The sequence below is a fragment of the Leptidea sinapis genome, chromosome 14 (genome assembly GCF_905404315.1).
Source record: "Leptidea sinapis chromosome 14, ilLepSina1.1, whole genome shotgun sequence".
NCBI lineage: Eukaryota > Metazoa > Arthropoda > Insecta > Lepidoptera > Pieridae > Leptidea > Leptidea sinapis.
The window spans coordinates 10,733,652-10,760,734 of NC_066278.1; the positions used below are offsets into that span (position 1 = coordinate 10,733,652).

General features: G+C 35.4%; 1 protein-coding gene and 1 long non-coding RNA gene across 2 annotated transcripts in view; both read right to left on the reverse strand.

Annotated features, from left to right (window-relative positions):
- Positions 1 to 827: 827 nt before the first annotated feature.
- LOC126968046 (uncharacterized) lies at positions 828 to 14,080 on the reverse strand. The gene is made up of 3 exons (XR_007730125.1): positions 13,882 to 14,080; positions 2,368 to 2,481; positions 828 to 1,237 (listed from the first exon to the last, which is right to left on the reverse strand). It is a non-coding gene; the product is annotated as an uncharacterized LOC126968046 (long non-coding RNA).
- Positions 14,081 to 17,593: 3,513 nt separating this feature from the next.
- Positions 17,594 to 27,083, reverse strand: part of LOC126968017 (START domain-containing protein 10-like) — a 74,740-nt gene continuing 65,250 nt past the window's right edge. Inside the window, exon 6 of the mRNA XM_050812799.1 lies at positions 17,594 to 22,758. Coding sequence (XP_050668756.1) covers positions 22,396 to 22,758 — 363 coding nt within the window. The 3' untranslated portion in view covers positions 17,594 to 22,395. The remainder of the gene's footprint in view (positions 22,759 to 27,083) is intronic.

Here is a 27,083-nt window from a genome sequence, read left to right on the forward strand (position 1 = left end):
AACAGGTACGATGTAATTAACTTTAAACTATCTGTTCACGTTAATTTAACTTGCTTATTAGTATGGCGGTTTCAACACTTGTCAAAGATTGTAACCCTGAAACTACAGAATTATACTGTATTAAGTTACTTAATTAAATCGTTAATGTATTATGTCCATTCTATTTATTTTGTTTCGTGTATAATACCTACCTTCTATTATGACGTCTTTGAACATCCAATGCATGTCGGTCAACTGCACACGAATGGCTCCTTTTGCAAGACTACTGTCACACGGAGAGACTTCTGGAGGTCTTGGATAGTTAGCACACCTATAAACCGAAAACACTCTATCCTATATGTTTGCACATACACCCTCTCTCTCACACTCACACATACACACACACACATGCACATACACACATTGCGAATCATGTATTTTTTAAATTCCATCGATACATAACCGCTCGGGACAAGTGCGAGAAGACAGTAGGTACAAACATCACACCTGATAACCTTATCAGCGTAATGCTTACTTCTGAAGTAGCATGGGATGCAACTAGTGCATACGCGGCAGAAATACTAAAATACTTGCGTAGGTTAGAGAGGGCAAGAAAAGCCACTGTAGTAAATTTATAGTTTTTAGTTGGAAATAGCAAAAGCTAGATTCTCCCCCCGTGAAGAAATGCCTTGCGGCGATACCATGGGGGCTAAGGAGATAGAAGAAGAGGCGGTTTTTTAGTCGGTATTGGCCTTCAAACCGAGCCCGACATACGAGATCAATACGATCTTGATCTTATGATACGTAAAAGTATTTTTCCCCTCAGAAAAAAAAATACACATACACACACACACACACACACACACACACACACATTTACCTCTATCTTTTAGAATTTCAAGCTTTTTAGTCACTGTGTAAGTGAAATCCTGGTGACCAGTAATACAGGTATTTTATTACCTACCACAGGCACCAGCGATCCACTACCAAAACTTATATATCCCCTGTATTTTTAAGTTTTCGCTATATTGTAATTTTGGTTGTTGGTGAGAAATAAAAGTTATTATTATTATATATTATTAATGACTAAAACCTCCTTGCACAAAAATAACATTCTTGGTAGTACACTTCGTAGATCAATTATTGCTGTGTGGATAAAACAACTTACCAACGACCATACAGAAGCTTTATCATTTCAAATCATTGTTTAATCTTTATTATTTCTATAATCTAGGCGAATTTGACGGGATACATTGTCCTGCAAAATAAAATTGACTTGCATTTTTATTGTGAAGAAGCAGTTTAATTTTTAAGAGACAGCCAGCTATTCTATCAAGTTCATCTTGCAACGAACGTGAGTCTGGGGGACTAGTAATATTTTTGAGAAAAGAGAGATTTTGGAATGACGCATAGCAGCAACTAAATTGTTAAAAAAAAAGTTCCGGGTCCACATTGGTACCTTGGGCACACATACGAGGTTGCGGTATGATTGGTTGTGAAGCAGGAAAAAGTCTTGACGTTTGGTAAAGATTAAAATTTATTTTGGCTAGTGAAATGGACTGACAAATATTGGTCAATATACTGTCAAGCACGGTGTGGGCAATAGGTGGAGGAATGTAGACCGCACATATGCAAATAGATTTCTTTACGCTACCAGAACCTGTAGACACAGATAACCACAGGTCTTCATTATCAAAGCTTTGTAAATGAGACAACTGAACTGTGGGAAATTGCTTAGCAAGAACAATCACGATGCAACCTCCCACTGACCTAGCCATTAACACTACGATAGCGACGAAAGATGTTTTAGATGAGTACATTTATTAGAACCACCATTTGATGTGTTTCATTCAATGACGTTCTATACATAAGAACGTCATGGGTTTCATTGATTATGTTACAGAACAATATCAAATATAAAGAACGAACAGATGTGATTAATTATTTCCATTGAACTTAGTTTAAATCTGAGTATAACATTTTAGCTGATAAAAATCTACTAGAATATAATAAAATAGAAATGTATTTATTTTTCCATTGGGAGTGCAACAGCACTTGGTATACGTCATGAAGCTACATCAGGTCTTAATGGAGCTTTGACACAGGGAAAAGAACTGCCAAGAAACTCTCAACCCATTTTTTAAATCGTACAACAACCTTAGCCTTCTTAATATTATACAATTTTAGGTGGCCCGCGCAGAACCAAGCTAATCTACTTTACCACTTTTCAAAGAAGCTTTAACATGTTTCTTGAATTTACTACTTTTCTTACGTATATATATTACTTAAGTAAGTAAGTTTGGGAAGATCATGTAGAATTAGTCTTTGTGGATCACGTCGTTTCCGGAAATTGCAGTTGAGTCTTATATCTAGACTTTGAACACTTACCGCATCACAAGCAGCGTGGCGTAGTGACCTCGAGAACGAGCTTGCGACGAACGACCTGTGTCACTTTAATACCAGAAAGTTGTTATGCTTGTTACAATGCCAGGGCCGACCACTCTGCAACATGATTTACGTAAACAATAATACGCAAGATATCAATAAAACTTTATAGGATATAAAAAGTATCGTTTTATCACACTTTAATGCAAGGATTAACAGTTTTCACCAGCCTAGCGAAACTCTAAGAAAAAAGCATTTTACGCGATTGTACGAAACGTGTAGTCATTGATAAATTGACACATGAGGGATATAATCTTGTGAAAAATAAAGATAACTAAAATCCAAACGCTTTAAGCAACTGTTCGCTTTCAAACTTAACCGGATTATACTTCGTTGCCAATCGCCATACTGTAATTACTACTTTTTCAATTTACTACTTTACTTAGGCAGTCGCGCCTCTTATTACGTAGTATTTACATCCTCTTTGTTTTTCGCGAAATGCCATTATTGAAGCAAAAGCATAGAACACTTTGTCGATTTGCACACGTCCGGCGTAAGGAAGGTTTTCTTCAAAAAGTTTTTTTTTTTGCATGAAATATTTATTATAACTGTCTGTTAGTGCTTACATTAAAATTGAATTGAGCGTGCTATATTCTCCAAAACTTTCCATAAATGATATTCCAACAAGTGAAGATCAAAACTAGAGGACACCCAGACTACAGCTGTGATGAAGTCCCAAACATTCGTCTTAACCACGATTGTATTGATCAAACTATATCAGCCGGTGCTCAGTCGTACAGAAAGGGCCATTCTTGGTTATTGAAAATGGTGTTATTAAGGGGCTGAACCGTATTTATAATAATGGTATCTAGATATACATACATATTTGCATCCAACTTAACGCTTTTATTCATAAGCATTCCATAGCACTAGTATAGTTTCTAAATGGACGATGAAATCTAATAACAATTGAGGAAGTGGACGTGATTTCGCCAATTCAATTACAAAGGACTGTTAAAAAATTACAAGCCCACAAACAGACCAAAATTCCATAGACATCCCCAGGGACATAGCTTCGTACCGTAATCATCATCATCATCTGGAAGACTGATGGACCTTTGTCCAAAAATCTCCACGACGATTGGTTCTGCGCTGTCCTCATCCAATGTACTGCGGCGATCCTGACCAGATTGTCGGTCCATCATTTAGGGGCCTACTACCACTTCATCTTCTGGTACTTGGTCGCCATTCGAGGACTTCACTGCCCTACCAGCCTGCTGTCCATCGAACTATGTGCCCTGCCCACTGTTACTTCAGCTTCGCAATCATTTGGGCTATGTCAGTGACTTTGGTTCTCCTACGGATCTTTTCATTTCTGATTCGATCTAGCAGGGAAACTTCGAGCATAGCCCTCTCCATTCTCATCAGGCCCATAGTTAGCGACCACGTCTGCGTACCGTAAGTCATCACTGGCAACACACACTGGTTGAATAGAAGAACTTAGGTATATCTACTAAAATTCTAATATTAAATATAATCAAAAAACTTCAATAGTTATTGGGCGTTGAGGCGCCTTTTTCTGCCGTGCAGCAGTAATGTGTATTATTGTGTTCCGGTCTGAAGGGCGCCGTAGCTAATTAAATTACTGAGAAAATGAGACTTAACATTTTATATCTCAAGATGACGAGCGCAGTTGTAGTGCAACTCAGAAATTTTTGAGTTTTTCAATCAGTTGAACGTTCCGCGAAAAACCACACATACTGTATATAAATAAAGGTATGTTTTGAACGTTATAGAAGCATTAAGACTTCATAAAAAGAAAACATACCTTTAAAATGAACCAGAACAAAGATGTTCTGTATGACGTATTATCTGTAGATAAAGTGTATTTACTCATTCTGGCCATAAATACTGTTACAATTAAAAATAAACAAAATAATAGGGGTTAAAGTATTATTGTAAGAGGTACTTCGAATTGACATAGAACCTTCATGGTTTGAGATTTTTGAGTGAAAATTTTTTCACATGGTACCTATTTAGTTCTTCTTTTAAAAAATGTACAACATTCGATTATCGACTTTCAGTTGTTTCTTTATTCAACTTAGACAAGAATGATGGATATTTCGAAATTTTGAGTGATGCGAAACTAACGCAGCAGAAACAGCTCGTAATATCATTGCAATGCTATCTATTGATAACTGCCCTCAACGTATTGGAAAGGACTGTATTGCAGCCAATGGAGACCGCTTCGAATGAACTTTTTATATTGTAATTGTTGTATGTTTACGTATTAAACTAACACACTGTAAAAATAATAAATGTTAATGTAGGTAATTATGAGATAATAACAATTATTTTAATGTTAGACAAACTTTTCAGTCAATATAGTAGGTATAGATGCATAACATTATTAGTAGAAGGAAAAATTAAACGAAAAGTTCCAATGCGGGTTATTCCATTTTTAATTTTTCAATAAAATGGTCGGTACTCGAGTACTACTGTGTGCAGAGCGCTGATTTGTTTATGTAGTGGCTCATCATAAAAGGACCTTTCCCCGAGGGCCAGATTATCGTTTCATTTCACAACAGCCTTTCTGCCGTGAAGCAGAAATAGTCGCGACACATTATTGTGTTTCGGTCTGAAGGGCGCCGTAGGTAGTGAAATTACTGGGCTAATGAGACTTGACATCTTAAGTCTCAAGGTGACGAGCGCAATTGTAGTGCCGCTCAGAATTTTTGGCTTTTTCAATAATCCTGAGCGACATTAGCTGAACGGCCTGCTCGTCTCGTCCCGTATTGTCATAAAAAAGCCATGCAAGGCTGGTGCTAATAATTTTGGTAGAATTTTGAGAACATAATATGTACTGCTACTGTGATTTACGTATTTTAGGGCGTCGCACATTCAATAAGACACTCAGTATGGAAGTACTTACTCGACTACCATCCGTCGAGCTACACTCACGCGAAAATAAAATCGCTGCAGAAGAAAAGAACAGAAGAATACTTCACTATCAAGCTGCAGTGGAAAAGTATGACGGAAATTCTCATGTCATAAAAATACATTCTGGGACACCTGTATAAATCGCAATTGTTGATTTGGCTTCAAATCGTAGCTATATTCCTGGTTCAGTGGATTCAGACATGGACGTGATCATCTCTGTGACAATTTTCGTGAAGGTAGCCTGCCACTGCTGTTACGGAAATTAATGTTGATACCGTACGACTATCTACTGACATATCTACTATGTACTGTATTGGTATGAGCAAAGTGCAACATGTTTTGCAATGTGCAAGTTTCGGGAGCACTTACCATGGATACGTAGTGCTGTAGAAATAAAAAATATAACAGAGGATAGTTATTAGTAGGTATAATAACATAATATCGGTATATATACCAGTGACAAATCCTGTGTATTGCATTGAGAGTGAAAGAAGGAGCCAATCGGCGGAATGGGTATTAAGTTTTGAAAATTTGAATATGAAGCTAAGAATAATCGAGGTATAGGTAAAAAAATTATTGCTTCTTTTTTCAGCAAATTGGGTTTTTTCAATACAGCAACGATTGGAAACCAAAAGGCAGCTATTGCAGATTGATGAGCAAAATAAGTGCATTTTTTTGTGGCCTGAGTTTTTGAAAGAGTGTCCGGAAAACGTCCTCGCATCAAAATCATCCTTCAACACGGCAACGCGTCTTCACAGTCCGCTTAAGTAACGAAAAAACGAAGAACTACAACATAGAACTTATAACACAGTCCGGGTTTTGTAGCTTTGTGTTTTTTTTTTATTTCTGTAAATCAATAATAAGCTTAGGGGAGCGATTTACAAGCTGAAGAGGCGGTGAATGCGTTCCAAGACGCTATTTTAGACACCCTTGTGAAAGACTGGAACAACTGCTTGCCACACAACTTTGAAAGTAGTACAGGCACATACTTTGATGAGCAATTAATATATCATTATGCGGCATTATTAATAATAATCCAGGAACGTATATATAACCTATACTTAAGTATAACGAATGAGCATCATGAAGTATTAATGTGACTAGAAGAATCTAGTGAAATAATATTAACGATATTGTATTTGTATTTTAAAAGCACCCAAATTTCAATAGAGAAGATGGTTTAAAATTATCTAACACCTGGGATCCAATAATCTCTAAATTAAAACCCATAACTACACATACAAAAAAAGAAGAGGACACTGTCAGTAAATTTTGCCAAAAACCATCTGTCTACAACAAATACCACCTCCGAGAAAATAAATGGCGCTAAACTTCATAATGACAACTATGACAAATACTATCTTTGACTCACTTCATCTGCAGTCGCCCTGAAAACGAGTCCGGAAAGGTCTTGAAACGTCGGGTTAGCTAAAATAAAAATGTATCTTTTACGCAAACATATAATGTAAAACCGTTACAATTACACGCGTTTTAATGCTTTAAAAGTGTTTTATTTAAATAAATTGTATTTATCTTTTTATACACAATTTTGGTGAACCTACTCAGTAGGGCGAGACAGTACTTCACTTCAACCCACCACCTGCAACTATATAAGGTGCAATTCAACCTCATACCTACATATACCTAGGCTAAGTCATCTCTATGGAAGATCAAATGACGAAAGAAATTAAGCTCAGGATCGCAACGAGTTGTAAAGACTCAGACTTTACTTATGTCAAACTTAGGTGGGTGTGATAAAACGTCAACTTTTGCATTGGGTGGTCTTAGCTTAAGTTCAGTATATTTCAGCAATCAAAGATTATGCTAAGCTTACACTCAGCTAAGTTATATGTACTTAAGTAGAGTCTGAGCAAAGTCTAAGTAAAATAAACTTTATTTAATCACTATAAATATTTCTTTTAAATAACTAAATCTACTCTATGTTCGGAAAAAGTAGAGCTCGTGAGTAACTATATTATGACATCTATAAAAATCTTACCGCAACGTATAGATTTGTAGCCGAGGCCAAACAAAAAAAATCGGACTGTTTGTCGGTCTATCTTCTAATCTTAAGGACAGTTCTCTTCACTTTTGCACTGAGTAGCGAAAAGAAATAATTATTGGGTCTCTGTACAATTCTTATCCAGCATTTGACGTATATAATTCAAATCTTGCTATATTCGCATAGTACCTTGCTTGCTATAGGCTCTTTCATATTGTACATAATATTTTTATTTATATTTGCAGTCCGTTCTCCCACGTCTAAGTGTGCAGTTACGGTGGTTTGGAATACGGAACCACGTCTATGCTTTCGGGGAAGATGTGATGAACCAATAATCTATAAAACCAAGATTGAGATAGAAAATGTATTCGGTAGATTGAGAGATTGATGCATCTAATTACCTAGGTCGAAACTCGGACCGCCAAATATTGTAATGTATTGTTTCATTATCATCAGCCAGAAGACGTCCACCGCTGGACAAAGGCCTCCCCCAAAGATTTTCTAGACGATCAGTCCTTCGCTGCCCTCATCCAACGTATTCCGGTGATCTTTACCACATTGTTGGTTCATCCTGTGGGGGGCCTACCAACACTACGTCTTCCGGTACGTGGTCGCCATTCGAGGCCTTTTCTGTCCCACCGGTCATCTGTCCGTCGAACTATGTGCCCTGCCCACTTCAGTTTCGGAATTATATTGCATACTAGATACATGTTAATACGTAGATAAGGTATTGTATTTTATACCTTTATTTATTGAATTAATATTTTAAAGCCATTATACATATAACGATAAAGAAAAATATGAAAATTGCAAAAAACTAGCAATAAATTTTGCCATTATGTATGGCTCGACATACGTACGAGTATTGAAACATCATTCTCAAAGATGAAACTTTTGAAAAACAAATATCTTTGGATGTTAACGGTCTCCCACCAGCTAACATGACACATTTAAAAATTTATTGTTCTTCTCGAGAATCAAACAATACAAAAACTGGCTCAAGACGGTAGTTATGTATCGGGCGTCGGGAATTAAGTTTTTAAAAAGTACTTTTATTAAACAACTAGCTGACCCAGCAAACGTTGTATTGCCGATATTAAAATCGCGATACAAAAGTAACTGTTGATCGTAGATGGGTGAAAATTGAAGTTGTATGTATTTATTAATGCTGACTCATAATCAAATAAATTTAAAAAAAATGTCAACAAAATTAAAAATATCAATTTTGTGTGGATTAACATTTAGGGGTATGAAAAATAGATGTTGTCCGATTCTCAGACCTACCCAATATGCACTCAAAATTTCATGAGAATCGGTCAAGCCGTTTCGGAGGAGTTCAAAGTTTAACACCATGACACGAGAATTTTATATATTAGACTAGCTGTCTCGGCAAACGTTGTTTTATATAAATTATTTTTAGAGTTAGGCCGTTTCTTGGGCATTGCAACATTACTTTATTGTTCTAAAATAAAAGAATTTTCTAAAATAAACGTAGCCTAAGTTGTTCCTTATTACATCAGCTACCTGCCAATAAAAGTACCGTCAAAATCGGTCCAGCCATTGGTCATATTATACAACAAACAGATAGACAGACAGACAAAAATTTGAAAAAATATTATTTTGGTGTACCGTATATATATTCACATACATGTAGTAAAAAACGGTAATTTCAATATTACAAACAGACACTCCAATTTTATTTAAATATATATAGATAATTCTAATAAATAGACAAAAGATTTATCACACGTAAACAGCTTAAATCAAATATACGTCTAACGGCTGTTCCCAATATTCAGTCTATCTCTTACTTGAGATAAAAATCGTAAGTATTGTTGACTTTTCTGTCCCACAATAACCTTATCGACGGTAACTCACCTTATCCGTACACGCTGTCTATCAATGGGACGGCGTATAGCTTACCAGTGATAGAAGTTTGTATGGAAATTGCAATTCACGCGTCCCAATATAAGGCGATTAGAATGACTTAGCAGGTATATTGGGACAGCTTCAGATTATTGACAGCTAATTACTGACAGTAGAGGTTAGCAATTTATCTCTACCTGTAGGTAGTATATTGGGAATGGCCGTAAATTTACTGTGACAACTGTGAAAACGTCGAAAAAAAATAATTGTTGGTTCGCATTTTACCTCTATTGAGCAATTCACGCGCACTAACAAAAAGTCATAAAAATCGCGAGTGTAGGACGTAGCTTGTCATGCACACTAAACAATTTTCCTGGCCTGTTTTCATCGGTTGTCTTACATCAAGACAACGATGCAACGAGACTGCATCTAGACGGATAAATTATCTTTTTGTTTTTTATGGAATAGGAGGACAAACGAGCGTACGGGTCACCTGGTGTTAAGTGATCACCGCCGCCCACATTCTCTTGCAACACCAGAGGAATCACAAGAACGTTGCCGGCCTTTAAGGAAGGTGTACGCGCTTTTTTTGAAGGTACCCATGTCGTATTGTCCCGGAAACACCGCACAAGGAAGCTCATTCCATAGCTTTGTAGTACGAGGGAGAAAGCTCCTTGAAAACCGCACTGTGGAGGACCGCCACACATCCAGATGGTGGGGATGAAATCCTAACTTGTGGCGTGTCGTGCGAAGGTGGAATTCGGCGGCAGGAATCAGGTTAAACAGCTCTTCGGAACACTCCCCGTGATAAATGCGGTAGAAGACACACAATGATCTCTTCGCAACGCCAAGAGATCCAGCCGTTCACAGAGCACTGCGTCCCCGACAATTCGAGCTGCTCTACGTTGCACGCGGTCAAATCGATCGAGCAGATACTGGTGTGCGCCAGACCAGAGATGACAGCAATACTCCATGTGTGGCTGGACCTGCGCTATATCTAAGATAAACATAATATAATAGTTTCTACTTATGTGTCATGTAAATAGGTAGTGCATCATTAAACACGGTATTATTTATATGTATACTAGCTGACCCGATAGACGTAGTAAGTAATACTCTATTGTAGGAATTTGCAGATAATATTTCAAAGATTTCAATTATTTCGTAAAAAATGCTCCCTGTTATAATGAAATTGTTTCACAGCGAAACTGTCAAACCGTGCGTCACTAAATTCTCTCATAGAAAATATGTGCGTACAAAACAAATATTGAAAATAAAAATAATTTTGGGTCCCAAATCGAAATAAAAACTATCCTAACTCTCAAGTTGGACTAAACTGCACTCCATGAAGTAATCCGCAATAAAATCCGTTCATTAGTTTAGTAGTCCATCACGGACAAACAATGTTTCACATAATTGATATATATTAAGGCTAGCTGCCCGACAGACGTTGTTCTGTAGATAATAAAAAGAAATACTGTTTTATAGAAAATTGCCAATAATATTTCAAAACATCGAGAATTATTTCGTAAAAATGCTCCCTGTTGTTAGAATGAAATTGTTTCACAGCGGAACTGTCAAACCGTGCGTCACTAAATTCTCTCATAGAAAATATGTCCATACAAAACAAATATTGGAAATAAAAATAATCATAGGACCCAAATCGAAATAAAAAGTATCTATCTCCCAAGTTATACTAAACTACACTCCATGAAGTAATCCCCATTTAAATCCGTTCATTAGTTTAGGAGTCCATCGCGGACAAACAACGTGTCATGTGATTTATATATATTAAGATTATCTATAAAAAAATGCCAAAATATTATCCCACGAAAATAGCAAAGCATTGACAAATATCAATGACTTTGTGTGCAGATAGATGTTGATCTTTTCAATAATAAGAAGTACTAAAAATTCACAATGTTATTCATAGATCCTTACGCAAATACGACCTGACAACTAATAATTTTAGGCAGGATGCAGATGTTTAATAATGTGATAAGTAATAACTTTTAGATGATCACTTTACAATTCTAGATTACCCGACTTTTTTGGTAACTTTTAGAACTACTGCAGTATACTTTTATTATTTACCATAGTAAATTATTCTACAATGGTAGAGTATGGGTTTCTGTAACCTCAATTAGAATCCTTAATTAGGTACCTACAACAGGATTGGCTGGTATTGACTTGATAATTTGATTTGGCATCAAACCGTCAATTTACTTCGTACAATATCAATCTGCATCGTGAACGAGATTGACAATCTACAGGCTACCTATGTCTCCTGACTCCTCAAGAAAATACTTGAAGGCATAGCGTTCCAGCGAAAAATCTAGCCTTATCTAAAATGTCAGAAAACGAGCTAAGCTGTTCATAAATCACGATATGTTTATTGGTTTATGAGTTCATATCATATAGAGGTTATATAAATGGTAATATGTCTGCATAAACATTGTTGCACAAGCAAAGATATGCTAAGTGCTTTATAATTACGATTACCAGCTACGCAAACATCTAAGATTTCTAAGCGTAACGTAATCCAGTGTCAAGCTAATCATTTAACACAATAAGCATCGGAGAATACGATTTGTAAAACAAATTTATTCAAAATGGCGGCAAAAACAAGACGAATTACAGTATATCGATTAGCCTTGAAATAACAAGGAAAGAAATCAAAAAACGAGAAAAAACTTAATGTCGCGTAACACAAAGACAGAATTTATATCGTCTATTGTATCTTGTTTCTGGTGTTTTTATCCACAAGATATCTATTTTATGTTCGTCATATAATGAAATGTTATAAAAGTATAAACAAAAACAAATATAAAAGATTAACTGCCTTTTATTAGTTGAATTATTTACAAGTAGATAGAGAGGGCTATATTCAGGTTTGTGAGATATGGTGCAATACGTGTGAATTATTAAAAAATTAAGTATAATAAATTGAATATAAAAATATTTGATAGTAAACTTTTGATTTCTTATTTAATTTCACACGTACACTTTTAACAGCTCGTCTGAGGCATATATTTTCAAATGGGTGGTAGTTTTTGACGTTCATGAGTGATTCAAAAATAATATTTTGAATAAAATGAAGAATCTTAATGAATTTTAATTTGGACAATTTGTTATTTTTATAGGGATATCCCTCAGTTTTGGATTAATTATACAAATTAAATATGTAACCGAAAATTAATGAACGCCGCGGGACACGAACTCCGTCCCAGTCCCGTCTGTAATTCGGATACAAAAAAACATGGAAATTTAACACAATTAAGTTTGAAAACAAAATTTTATGAACGATGCGAGACTCGAACCCGCGACCTCTCGCGTTCCGTGCGAGCGCTCTTTCCAACTGAGCTAACCGTTCGAGTGTGTAATTAATCCGAGAAGTATAATGCTCCATGCGTCATGTTCGAGGACGACAGCTGCTTGTAGTGGCCGAGCCCAGATGATTCCTCCTCAAAGGCCCGACTTTTGTTTTGAAAATTTTAAGAAATATCTGCACTATATCCTAGATTTTATGAAGAGGACATACGAGCGTATGGGTCACTTGATTTTGATCTTGCAACACCAGAGGAATCACAGGAACATCGCCCGCTTTTTCGGAAAGCGTCCGCGCTTTTTTCATTTACCAATGTCGTATATAGTCCTGCACACAACGCACAACGAAGCTTCCATATTCCATAGATCGATTCCACAGGAATCACACACCACAGCGCCATACATCCAGATCCATCCCGATGGGGATGATATTCTAATTTGTGGCATGTCAGGAATCAGTTCTAATTATATGATAACTATAAATATTAAAATGAATATCTTTTACTTTCGTGAGTTAAGTTTTGATAAATGACGGATAAGTTTGAATTTGAAATAATAGGAGTTAAAGTATAAATTTGCCGTTTTATTGTAATAGGTACTTCGAATTGACATAGTAGTACTATTTAAAAAAAAAATGTGCAACATTCGATTTTCGACTTTTAGTTGAACTCTCTCTCTCTATTAATTGGTCCCATTGTATGAAATAGCCTAATTGTGATTTCTATGAGTATCTGGGGAACTTCTCAAATGAAGTTGATTTACCTTTAGAGTTTTAGGTGTTTTCAACAACAAATATAGAGAAAGTATCAGTTGGTGAAGTGGAAGCGATGGAGCAGACAATGAATAACAGCGAAATTTTTCACATCTAGTATTTCACGGGTGGTGATAAGATATACAAATTTACTCTAGCTGCTCTTACCAATTATTTAGATTTGAAAGAGCAACATCTTAAGTAAATTTTCTAATATGCAATTATTGGGGTTGAGCAGGTTATCAACTGTAAAGTAGATCCTGTATATGAAGTCACACCCTGAGAGTTGAACAAGTACGATCCATACGTCACTAGGACGATTGGCTCAATCGGTAAGAGCGCTTGGACGGAACGCGGAGTCAAAGTTTCGAGTCCTGCATCGATATTGGTTTAATTTAATCTAGAGGCATAAAAGCCATTTATTCCTTACTTAAGAATTCTTTTAGATGTCATTACTACTACCGCTTCGGAAACAAATGGTACTCTGAGAGAGAAGAAACAGGATAAGGAAGGGAGAGAGTAGAAGAATAAATAGGGGAGATGTAAGCATAAAACGTAAAAGTAACTTAATGACTATAAATGTATCTATATTTTTGAAAATTTGATTCTTTATGTCATACAAAATACAAACCCAAACAATTGATCAGCTCCAATTGCAATTACATCGCACTTCTTGGCAAACAAATAAATGGCTTTCAGTCAAAAATCACTCTTCGATTACGAATTATGGATACTCTTCTGGACACATAACCATTTCACCACGTGTAACACAGAGCTGCTCGAATTGTCGAGAATTGAGCGCTCTGAAAACGATGCGATTACTTGGAGAAGCTTAGAGACTTCGCTTCGTTGTGTCGTTTGCCGATTTATTAAGGTGAATGTCCCAGAGAGCTGTTTGACCAGATACCTGTTGCCTTATTTCACCTTCATACAACGCGCCACAAAGTTTTATATCATCCTCACTATCTGCATATGTGCCGTTACTCCACAGTGTAGTCACAATACAGTCATAGAACAATACTTTAACTTCATACTAAAGCTCTAGAATCGACCCACGCACACATACACACGCTTTACATGGCCGGTAAACAATTTTGGGAAGACAAAACTATTGAGTGCCACGCAGTACGCCACCGAGACTGGTCGGGGTCCGAGTTAAATTAGCTGCACTGCGCCGTCCGTGTCGACGGTATTTTTGTATGTACCAACCCTAGCACACCACCTAGACAAAGGTATAAATTTCAAGGAGACCGCTGAGTTACACTACTATTTTATTACTTGTATTGTGGTGTGGTTTCTTATAAGTTTCTGATGAGAAAATTCATGGTCGCTCAGAGGGCAACGGAGAGGGCTATGCTCGGAGTTTCCCTGCAAGACCGAATCAGATATAAGGAGATCCGTAGGAGAACCAAAGTCACTGACAAAGCCCAAATAATAGCGAAGTGCGAGTGGACAGGGCATATAGTTCGACGGACAGATGGCTGGTGGGGCAGAAAAGTATGGCGTACACGTACCGGAAGACGCAGTGTTTGTGGGCCCCCCACAAGATGGACCGACGATCTGGTCAAGATCGCCGGACTACGGGCAGCGTAGGACCGATCGTCGTGGAGATCTTTGGGGGAGGCCTTTGTCCAGCAGTGGATGTCATCCGGCTGATGATGATGGTGATTTTGGTGTGGTGGCATAATTTTTGGAAAAGGAAATTACCGAGGACGAAACCCTGTTTTGTGAGGTTTTATCTCACAATTTTAAGTTGGAACTTCAGTTGTCCATATCGGACCGATGATTGTCTCGACCGCGTCAGCGCGTCGCTATCTTGATTTAGAATCCTTAAATCTGAAAAAGGCTAATCTTTCCTCTGCAACAACTGTTGAAATATTCTATGCGATATCTAGTGAGGAAGCTAGTGATCCATCTGGAAAATTCTTGGTAGACCCAAAGGATGGAAGTTTCGAGAGAAGTCTTCTCTGTCGTAAACCCATCTAAGTATATGAGAAATATATCGCAAGGTTAAATAAATAAAAACAATATATCAATTGTAAGTTAAATATAATACTTTGTATATATTAAAACATCCTCAACGCGCACAATTACATGTCATAACAGACTTAAATTGCGAGCGCTCTTTTAACTACAATATTAAATATGCGTTTCAGCTTTTAGTTCGTCTTACATTATTCGCTGTATTTTAAGACGCATGCGCATGTCGTATGTACGCTACATAGGTACAGTTACGCGCGAGTTGAATGCAGTCGGGGCCAGGGATAAAAGAGTGGAAGTGTAGTGCTGTGCCGTAGTCGTCACTTACCCTGTTATCGCGTTATTACTATAGTTGCGCTCCGATGTTATTTTTTGATTTTAATAATAACTAATCCGAGTCCAAAAAAAAACGAGTTTTTATTCATCTTCAAGCACGAGAAATTTCTAAGAATATTTATGATATTCGTGTTGAATAAAGGCAGAACAAAAATCTTGATTGAGATTTAATTGTTAGGTTAAAATGATGAAAAAAATATTTTATTGATGTTTTCAACCTAGTGTTAAATGGTAAACTTCAAGGATTGTTTAAATTTATCGACACATTTATGATTATGGTTTTCAACTAGGTCACATCACTATCGTATTCCTGAACTCTGCACTCAACTCGCGCGTTATCTGTATATTGCGCCTTAGTAAAATTAGTCACGATGGTCGCGGGACTTGGAATCAGTAGATACGGCATATTTAGTGTCTAGTACAAGAGAATAAGAGAATTTTGATGAAACATTATCTGAATAAACGGTACAACACATCATGCGAGTAATTATAATAAATCACAATAATTTAATGGGATGTAAACAGAATTGCAATGATTGCAAAAAGTTGGTATGGAGCTTATCGCTGATATACAGGACACACCATAAATTAAATCCATACCGTTAAATAGAATGACTCGTTCAAAATGCTTTCTATCGCGAATGAATTGCGGGTGAAAATTAAAGACATTTTCTTTTCACTGTAAAAAACTTCACAATTGAAGTGCACAACAAACACATTGACAAAGTGTACGCTCATAGCTCCAAAGAAGCTAGTCGGAAAAGCACTAGGAGATGGTTTCATCCTGCTTCAGCCATGGTTTGGTGAGGCTCATGTGACTGTCTCAAGGACTCACAAAGCAGATAAATAAATGCAACTTACTGGATTATGTGACTGTCTTACGGCCGTTTTCAATAACCTATCTACCCTTAGTTTAACTTACGGATACATTGCTGTCACCGTTTAGTGACAAGATCTTATCTATCAATAGTTATGTCCGAAATAGTAATAGTACAATGCTATCTGTCAATGTAAGTAAGCGTAAAAGGATAGTTTTTTTATTTTATTCATTATTATGCTACGTCTAGTAAGTTAAACTAAGGATATATAGGTTATTGAAAACGGCCGTTAGATCGCGTTGTGAAACCTCTTAGCAAGTTGATGATGAAAGATATTCCAGCACGACTCTACAGCTGGTCACAAGGAAAATACTACCCAAGCATGGTTGGCATAGCATGGCTGGAAGTCACCGTTTCGGACTTTATAAGTGTTGAATACTGACCCTCGTCTAATTCGGATCTGAACACTTAGTACCTACTACAAATTATGTGTTTGCCCTGTGCTTCCCAGGGGCTTAAAAATAATAGCGAAGTCCCAGGCCCAAGAGTGTTGTAAGAGGCGACTAAAGTCGTTTACCATGGGGAGGCTTCTTTGCACAGGATGCTGGCTAGATTATGGGTACCACAGCAGTAATGTGTAAGCATTACTGTGTTTCGATCTGAAGGGCGCCGTATCTAGTGAAATTACTGGGCAAATGCGACTTAACATCTTATGTCTCAATGTGACGAGCGCAATTGCAGTGCCACTCAGAATTTTTGGGTTTTTCAAGAATCCTGAGTGGCACAGCATTGGCAGGGCATATCAATTATCATCAGCTGAACGTCCTGCTCACTTTGTCCCTTATTGTCATAAAAAAATGTTCAGTTTTAGAAGACATGGCCTACTCTAAGCGACACGCCGACGTCGATTCGCATGAAAAATCTCTAGGAATAGTAAACTACGTCAATTATTATATTCTTTTCTAGATTAGAGGTCTGCATTACGGACTATTTTATGGAGGTCATAATGTGGGGTTCTTGAACACATCATGGAGGATTTGTGACATTTGAGTATGTAAATACATTTAGTAGAACATCATGAAAAAAAAATGCATTTTTATTAGCAACCGACTTATAAACAAGGCTAGTCATAACGCGATGGTTAAAACATTTCATCAGACACCCGCGACCATCACAAAAATCATTTACAGTAAAGGAAAGACAACAGCGTCAAATGCAGATTATATTTAAGAAAAGGAAGATACAATATTTTATATAGAATAATAAATATCAGTATAAAAGTTTATGCAAGATATGTAGATCCAATTAAGTTTAAGTTATAGATATCACTTTTACATATACGTATGCAACTGCAGGCGAAAATTTTACAGCCATCTGTGTTAATGTTAAGAAGAGAAGGTTTTATATATTACGACACATTGAAAATCAAAATAAATTAAAGATATTCGACATTATGCAGCTATTACTTCAGTACACGGCGTCCTAGCGAAACACTATAAGAAAAAAGCGATTCACTCGATTGTATGAAACGTGCAGTCATTGATAGATTGACAGATGACGGCGAGTCCTATGTCCGTTACGATTTAAGCAAACGTTCGCTTTCATACTTAGCCGAATTATACTTCTTCGCCATATTGTAATAACTATTTCAAACAAAATTTAATTTTTTTTAGTAAACGGTTAATTCACTGACCACTGGACAGACTGTTCCATATGTTTGAAAGCAAATTTTTGTGCCTGTTTGAAGCGCCACTCGCGAGCGTCCAGAGAACTAATTTTAATGTATAATGTGTATATGTATAATGTTATAATACAAATGGCTGCGAAGGAACGTACAATACTCTGAAGTATTTTTGCATTTTAATTAATTTCGTTGGATTTCTGTGTTATTTATACTTCAAGAATCAACGTAATAAAGAACATATTTTTTTTTGTAAATAGTTTTCCACCATCTATCGATGTTTGCTGAGGTTGTCATCACTAGTTTTAGTACCGCAGACTCTCGCTATGGCCAACAGCGCCAAAATGGCGAATATCAAACAGGCACAAAGGCACTTTGACAGCCACCAGTCAAGTGGTATATAGTAGAGTTCAGTGGGTTCATTATACAACGACTGAGTGTGACATTAAAGATGCTGTGTCAAGTTACACATTATGTCTTCACAGATTCTACATAAGGTCATTGTGTGTAAATATTTCAATTTCTTAAAATCTTCACTTAAAGCGAAAGCCTCTCTTTTTTAAATTATTTAAACGCACACATATTTATCAATGAAAAAGAGCTCAGATAATTTATACGTATCTAGACTGTGACGGATGTGAACATGTCAAAAAAGGCGGCGAACAGTTAACCTCTATTTCAACAATTGTGTAAGTGGTAGCTTGCCATGCACACTAAAACAATAAACCTGGCCCGTTTTCATCCGTTGTCTAACAGCAAGAGGCTCTATCTCGACGTATAAATTATCTAAGAGTAATATCGAAGAAAAGTATTAATATATGCACAGATAAACATATAAATCTCTTTATACGACAATCTTTATCTATCATTGAAACAAAAATTATTGGAATAGTAATTACAGCCACATGTTGTTATGATAACTGTTTTAACCATAGTCTTACAATATACTAGCGGATAGTCGACAAGGCATGCGAGGGAGAAGAAGATCTGTAACGGAAATACAGCAAGATAGAAAAGGAAAGCGAATCCATTGTTACTGTGACCAATTTTGGTTGACAAGTCGTAAGCAGTCAGCCACTTTAACAATAATAAACATGTTAAAGTACCTGTTAAGCAAATAAAGTTGCACCATTTGACAATTTTTAGATCACGTCATAACTTTAACTGTTAACCGTAACTGACCAATCTTTGCTGGTCAAAGCTATTGTTAGTGTTAAATAGCTAAATCTATAATTAAAAAGCGACTCGACAAAATTTTCAAATATATTAATATATTTCACTTTTAGCCTTAACTATGCCAAAGAATACGATGATGTAACATATTCCGCAGTCTATGTTAAAGTCAGCGTTACTGTTAACGTTTAATTTGACTTAAACCTTAACTATAAAAGCTAATATGATGCAAACCAGCCTGAACGTCCACATTTTACCAGTGGGAGACTCCTTTGCACAGGACGCGTGCTAGATTATGGGTACCACGACGGCGCCAATTTCTGAAGCAGTAATGTGTAAGCATTATTAAGCCGTAAGCTAGTGAAACTACTGGGCAAATGAGACTTAACATCTTATGTCTCAAGTTGACGAGCGCAAGAGTAGTGTCGCTCAGAATTTTTGAGTTTTCAAGAATCACTGCATTGTAATGGGCAGGCCGTATCAATTACCATCAGCTGAACGTCCTGCTCGTCTCTTCCCTTAGTGTCATAAAAAACATTGACACATCAAAATTCATCACGTATTATCGAACTGTCACGTTGTCTACACCCTAGTATATTCTAAGTCTATGGTTTTATGGGTTTAGAATCGTCTTCTAGGCCTTAATAAAATCGTTTTGTTTCTACATATTATGTAATAGTTATATCAGGAAATAAGAGATCTTACACTACAAGTAGCTACTTGTAACTACGTCAACAATTAACACGTATCCAACTTCTAATAACATTTCTATTTCTCTCGTAAATACAAAACGACATCTCGAAAACTCTAGCAAAGGCTATTTTGTTAACAACCATATTTACTTCAACTCTTACGTTCTCCATCTCACATATTGGTATTATAAACCTATTGTCTTAGTTTGATATTTGGGGCCAGTTGCACTACACTTTTAACTAAGCGTTTAGTTTAATCATTGTAATATGGTCGTTAATAGTTAAATTCAGTTCAAATTTCAAATCACAATTTGCCTCGGAATATTACTAGAATACTCCAAATAAAATAATTTTTGTTACCAAAAACACAGAATGGAATTTACATGAGGTGGTTGTATTAATTTTTTTAAGCATCAATTATTATCAATTAATAATAAATTTCATCTTTAAGTGCGAGGCGACTTCAAATTATCGGCTTGAGAATTTTTGCTAGCTACCAGTAATATTATGACTATTATAATGAAGTTTACAACACAAATTTTCTAACCAGATATACACATGCAAAATAATCTGAATCGTACAACAATTTTTTGTAGTACGATTTACATACGGCATGCGATCTCAAAGAAAAAATATTTTGAGTCGGTACTGTATGTATGCATACACAAAATATGTTTGTGATTGAGTTAATATTATAACTGTTATTATATTTAATTGCCTATTTATTGAATATCCAACTAGTTTTGATACAATAATTATATATATTATGTGTTTATTGATTACCATTAAGACAGATGTTAGTCCGGGTATCAGATATCGAATATCCTTAGAGCTACAAGGTTGGATTTCTACATGTTTAAACGCATAATTGTTCAGTATCGCGCAAGTACTATCAATATATAATAAACAAACAACAAAAGAATTATTACAAGTATTGTGTAATTTTAAAAATATAAATTATCACTCAAATTTTTTAGTGGTAAATTGTTACCCTTGTTCTTATTTCAATGTTCTTTATATTATATTGTGTTCATAATTTAAGATACATCTTTGGTCAATTTTATACGATTTCCCTCTCAAACATGATTGATATTCTTGATTTTATTAAAAGAACATCATAGTCTTAAAGTTTGCGGTATTCGGCCAAATATCTGCATTTCCCCAACAATCTCTTATTTCTTAATATTTTTTTAAATAATATATTACCATAAGCTATAAATTAACATAATACATATACCAAATATATATAATGTATATCATAATATATCAAATATATTTTATAATACCATAGAGTCATATTATGTCTTTATCAAAGAAATATTCTAAAACCTTCATTACTGTTAATGTACTATACATTAGTGATTCAAATGCAACTGGCCCAAAAATACACATGTAAAGTCAACAGCTTACGACTATACACATAATATAAAGATAATACAACTTTTAACTGCAATCCCATACCAACTGCATAACATTTGTATGACATACGGAAATATCCTACGATACTGTCACACACTCATAAGAATCTCTCTCTTAATTTACAAAAAAAAAACAACCGACTTCAAAAAACTATTCCAAAACAATAAAATATGCACTAAGAAGTAGTGTAAAATGAATTGAATAACATTTGAGTACCTAAAAGTAACCAAATTATTACGTTAATATATAATATTATTTAATACAATAAGTTTTTTTTGGAATTTAAAAAAGTCGAATTGAGAAGCTACTCCTTTTTTGAAGTCGGTTAAAAAGAAGAGTAAATGAGCATTGTAATCAGCTCTACTGAGTAATATACTTATTAAATGAACTTTTTTGCATTCCCAATCATTAAAACATTAGTTAAGGAATATGTACACGAAGAAAAAGCAGTAAACATCCATTCCTCCGAACACTATCCAACTGTCCAACGAGCTCATCTGACCTTCGATTTACATATTATAAAAACATCAAGAAGATTCGAATTCTATTTTTAATTTAACATGATATAACATTTATTTTTATATTATGAAATATGTGTCTAAGCCATTATGTTAATAATGCCCACTTCTGTAAATAAATTTATAGCGTTTGTAACACGGTCCATCATTAAGAATACATATTTATTAGTAATACAAAAGTGTTACGATTAAATCAGATTTTATTAATGTTAGATGACGCTGTATAATCAAGTGCTCAAGTCCACCTGATGATAACGTTTCTTATTCCCAATAATAAAAAAACATTAATAAAATATAAGATCGCATTGTACTACTTTTCACTTTTGTAGGGTATTATTTTATTAGAAATTTCACATAAATGGTAGATATGGTCATAAATGATTCTGGTGAACATATTAAATATTACATAAAATCGATTTAGCTATTTAAAATATCTATGGTAATCTAAATCAGCTTTCGTCTTACAATTGATGTTTTAGTTAAACGCTGTTCTATTTATATTGTGAAAGTGGGCCTAGAATATAAAAGTTAATCTTCCCGACCTCTGCTTAAACTAAATCTGCGATGAAACTTAAACGACTTCTTCCTCTCTGGCTTCTCCTCTGGTTTCGGATCCACCAAGTTGTCAGCACTTTTAGCAACTTGAACACTTTTCCGTCTATTCTTCATAGATTTAACGAGTCTGTAGAACTTTCCCTTCTTCTTGCCAGGGTCTAGGGTTAAATCGGATAGTTCTTCTACTTCGACGCTGAACTCTGACGATATATCTCCCAAGTCTTCAACGCTTTGACTTTCCACTTCTTTGACTTGGACTTGTGGCAGAGATTTTTTTTTGGATGTGTTCGGTTTGGGCTCTATCGTCAAAGGTGGCGGGGCATCGGGGTCTATACACTGAAATGACAAAAGAAAATACGTATGGATATTGTAATTAAAATTTCTTTCTAACTACACAAATATGGAAAATCTAGCTGACCCAGCAAACGTTGTATTACCATATAAAGTAATAAAAAAAAATCAATAATTAAAATTTTTAAGGTTTAAAAAATACATGACGACTGATTTTCAGACCTACCAAATATTATAAAAAATCGATCACAAAATTTATCGTATTACAATAATCATTATATTCGATTGCCATTTTGTAACTCTTATGCGCATCAGTGGATGGAATAGAATAATATTAAAATGGCGATACAAAAATAGGTGTTGATCGTAGACGGGTGAAAATTTGAAGTAGTATGTATTTTTTAATGCTGAATCATAATAAAATTATAAACACCGGGACAAGAAAATCATATATATAAGATAAATACTCAAATAGCGTTATAAAATCACGACCATTATCGACGAGAAATTGATAATAGTCTACCCAAGGACCTGACTCAACAACCTGGCCAGAAAATATCTAACCCGCGGCACACCTGAGCTTCGAACATACGATGGCTGTTCTCGCTGTGGCCATTTTAATCACTGTTATGTGCCTACCTATTCGAAATTTAATCACTATCTCTCTATATAAGCTTATATACATGTTACGGATAGTGTTAGAAGGTTGATTAAACTTAAGTTTACCCTGGAATAAGTCAAAGTCAAAGTCAAAAAATCTTTATTTACTGTAAAACTTTATAAGTTATTTAGTGCAAGTCAGGATGAAGTAGAAAAGTTACAATAGCATTCAAAGATTACAATAATATTTATTAATAAAATTTAGAACATTAATTCCAACAATCTTTATCATTCAAATAATCTTTCACATTATAATAGGCCTTAGATGTTAATTTATTTTTTACGAAACATTTAAATTTTTTAATAGGTAATATTTTAATTTCATTTGGGAGTTTATTATAAAATATAACACAATCCACTTTAAAAGATTTAGCAATTTTACGGAGCCTAGTAGATGGAATTGCGAGTTTATGTTTGTTTCGAGTATTGACACTGTGTACATCACTATTCTTTTTAAATTGGCTAATAATTTTATGAGCGCATAGGAGGTAACTAGTATTACCCAAGCGTTTTTGGTAAAAACCGAATAAATATAGGTGTTGTATTATACGATCATTAAAGAGAGGTTGTATTGTAATTATACCTTATTCCGTTGCTTGAAAGGCCAAGTAGAAGCTCTGTTTCGGGATGTACAAAAAAACCACGAACCCTACCATCTAACGTGGTCGAGTCGGAGTGGCATTTAGTTTCTCAAAATTGATTCCTCTAGAATACTTTTTGATGTCATTTCTAATATAGTAGACACTACAACCGCTTCGGAAACAAATGGCTAGTTATTTGTTCAACAAGTGAGCAAAGTTATTTTTTGCTACGAGTGCTGACCTTAAATGAAGAATTGGCGAAGTAGTCTAGAATTGAATCACGAGCGTAGCGAGTGATTTTAATATAAACTACTGAGGTAGTGAGTGATTTAAAGGCACGAGGCACAAAAAATTGGTCTCGTTTGAAACATACAACTTTTAACCTCGACTAGCGAGAAAAGTGTTTTTTTATTTTATTTTATTTTTTTTATTATAAAAGTAATCAACAGCGTACACAACAATTATTTTTACAAAATTAACCTAGGTTTTACATAAAGCCACTAAGGATTACATACATTTTAAATTATAAAAAGAAATCATATATTAACAGAATAGACTTAAAAATGTACTATATATACTAACAAATAAAAGATTACAATAGCGCGCGCGTGTCTGTGTGAGTGTGTGCGTGTGTGGTGTGTGTGTGCGTGTGTGGTGTGTGTATGCGTGTGTGGTGTGTGTGTGTGTTTGAGTGTGTTGCGTTACCTATTATTGTTATTTTTTACGATGATGTTTTATTATTTCTGTTTTTAACTTAATTTTTGATAAGTGAAATACGTCAAACTCAGCGTACTGTTTATTATAAATTCGTGACAGACGCGGAATTATGGAATTTTGGGCATAATTTGTATTAGGTTTGGGAACATGTAAAAGGCGCGTGTGACGCGATCTTAAAGATTGAGCGTTTAATGAAAAGGCTGACAGTAGACTAGGACAGTCGATGGAGCCACTCAAAATTGCTTGCAGAAGTAACATGTCACTTTGATTCCTTCTTTGTTCCAGTGTGTCGATACCATAGTGAGAACACGCTTCCTCATAACTGTTGAATTCTTTAAAATCTTTAAAAGTTAAGTATTTAATAAACTGTTTCTGTATGGTTTCAAGCCTTTCGATATGTATAATATATTGGGGTGTCCAGACATTACATGCGTATTCAAGAATACTCCGGACGTACGCAAAGTAAAGTGCCTTTATACATTCCAGATTACTGAAGGAACGGGTCGCTCGTTTTATGAAACCTAGTTGTTTGAAAGCTCTATTTGCTACATTATCAACGTGCTCATTCATTGAAAACTTAGCATCGATTTGGATACCCAGGTCTCTAACCGCAGTCACTCTGGGTATACATGTGCCATTAATTTTGAAGTTAAATTCAATTATATTTTTTTTACGAGTCAGAGTAATATGATGGCACTTTTTAACATTAACTATAATTCTGTTCCTTGCGTAGTATTCTGTCAATGCATTTAGGTCATGTTGTAGTTTATGACAATCGTCAAGTGAACGTATTTTGACAAATATTTTTGTGTCGTCAGCGAACATTAAATACTGTGCAAGGTGGAAGCAACTTCCAATATCAAATAGGTAAGCGTTATATAAAAGCGGACCTAGGATGGACCCCTGTGGTACTCCTGAGGGTATTATTACAAAGTTACTTCTAGCACTACCCGTCACAACTGCTTGCATACGGTTCTTAATGTATGAAGTAAACCACCGAAGTAAGCTCCCATTTACGCCTAGCACGCTTAGTTTTTGCAGTAGAATTACGTGATCTACTCGGTCAAATGCTTTTTCGAAATCCGTGTAGATCACATCCACTTGATATTTCTCGTCCATGCTCTGTACTACGTAATCCGTAAAAACAGCTAAATTTGTAACGGTAGAACGGTTCTTCATAAATCCGTGCTGCTCGTAGGGAATAGATCTAGTTATAATGGGGCATATGTATCTATAGACAACTGTTTCGAATAACTTACTCATTGCGTTCAGAATCGATATGGGCCGGTAATTCTCTATTTGGGCTCTTGATCCGCTTTTATGTAACGGTAATATAAGTGCTTCTTTCCACACATCAGGGAAACTACTGAAGACGTTAATGGAGAGATTAAAAATTATGGATAGCGGTAAGGCTAAATTGTTAGCACACTTATTTAAAAAAATCGGTGGGATTCCATCACTGCCAGCTCCCTTATTAGTTTTTAAAGCTTTAAGCAATTTACGAACCTCATATACACTTATAGTAATTTTGCAAATGGTTTCATTATGATTCAAGTTTAGAGAACTTGGTTCATCGTACGAGTTTGCTGGTTTTACAAAGATGAGTATTCATTAATTTTGATATAGTCCCCATTATAGAAATTGGGCCTATTGACGGGTTTCTGACGAATATTACGAATTAGTGAGTTCGAGAGATTAAATTCTAGACATGGATGATATACATCTTCTGTAACGAGGGGAGTAAGGCAGTGGTGAACTTCAAAGTCAATGTTGCTAAATAATAGATCTAAGGTGTCTCGCTTACTGGTCGAGATAGTGTTTTGTTGTTTCAAACCAGAGAGGTTACAAATATCTAAAATATTTACAAAAGCATTTTGCAATTCCACTGGGCCACGTTTTTGCAGTGTAGGTCCGGAGTCAGTCCACGTGACATTTGGTAAGTGATATATATATATTATAGTAAAAGAAACAATCAAGATAATATTTAAGAATGTTTATTATAAATATCAAACCCTCATAAAAAGACTCATAAGTAGAAAAATTTATAAATCTAAATTTCGAAGAAACATATAAATTTTTCTGACAGTGAGATAATACGCTAGGCTAAAATGAATTTCGGAACGCACCGGATCACATTGTTTATTTTTTTAACGCGGAGTAATTCGGGGATGTATGGTCGCGTGGGGTTCGAAATTTAAATCACTTTGCCACACGCAAAAAGCGTTTTTGCTGCGAGTTTTCACGTAGTAATAGCACACTTTTCGTGCTGGAGAGGCTCATCATCAACTCATCAGCTAATGAAAGAAAACGAATGTATAATAATATTATATTATTATGTGATCCTTGAGAAAATTGCCAATAAATACAAAATTAATAATTCTCAAACGGGAAAGTAAAACTAAGGGAAAAACG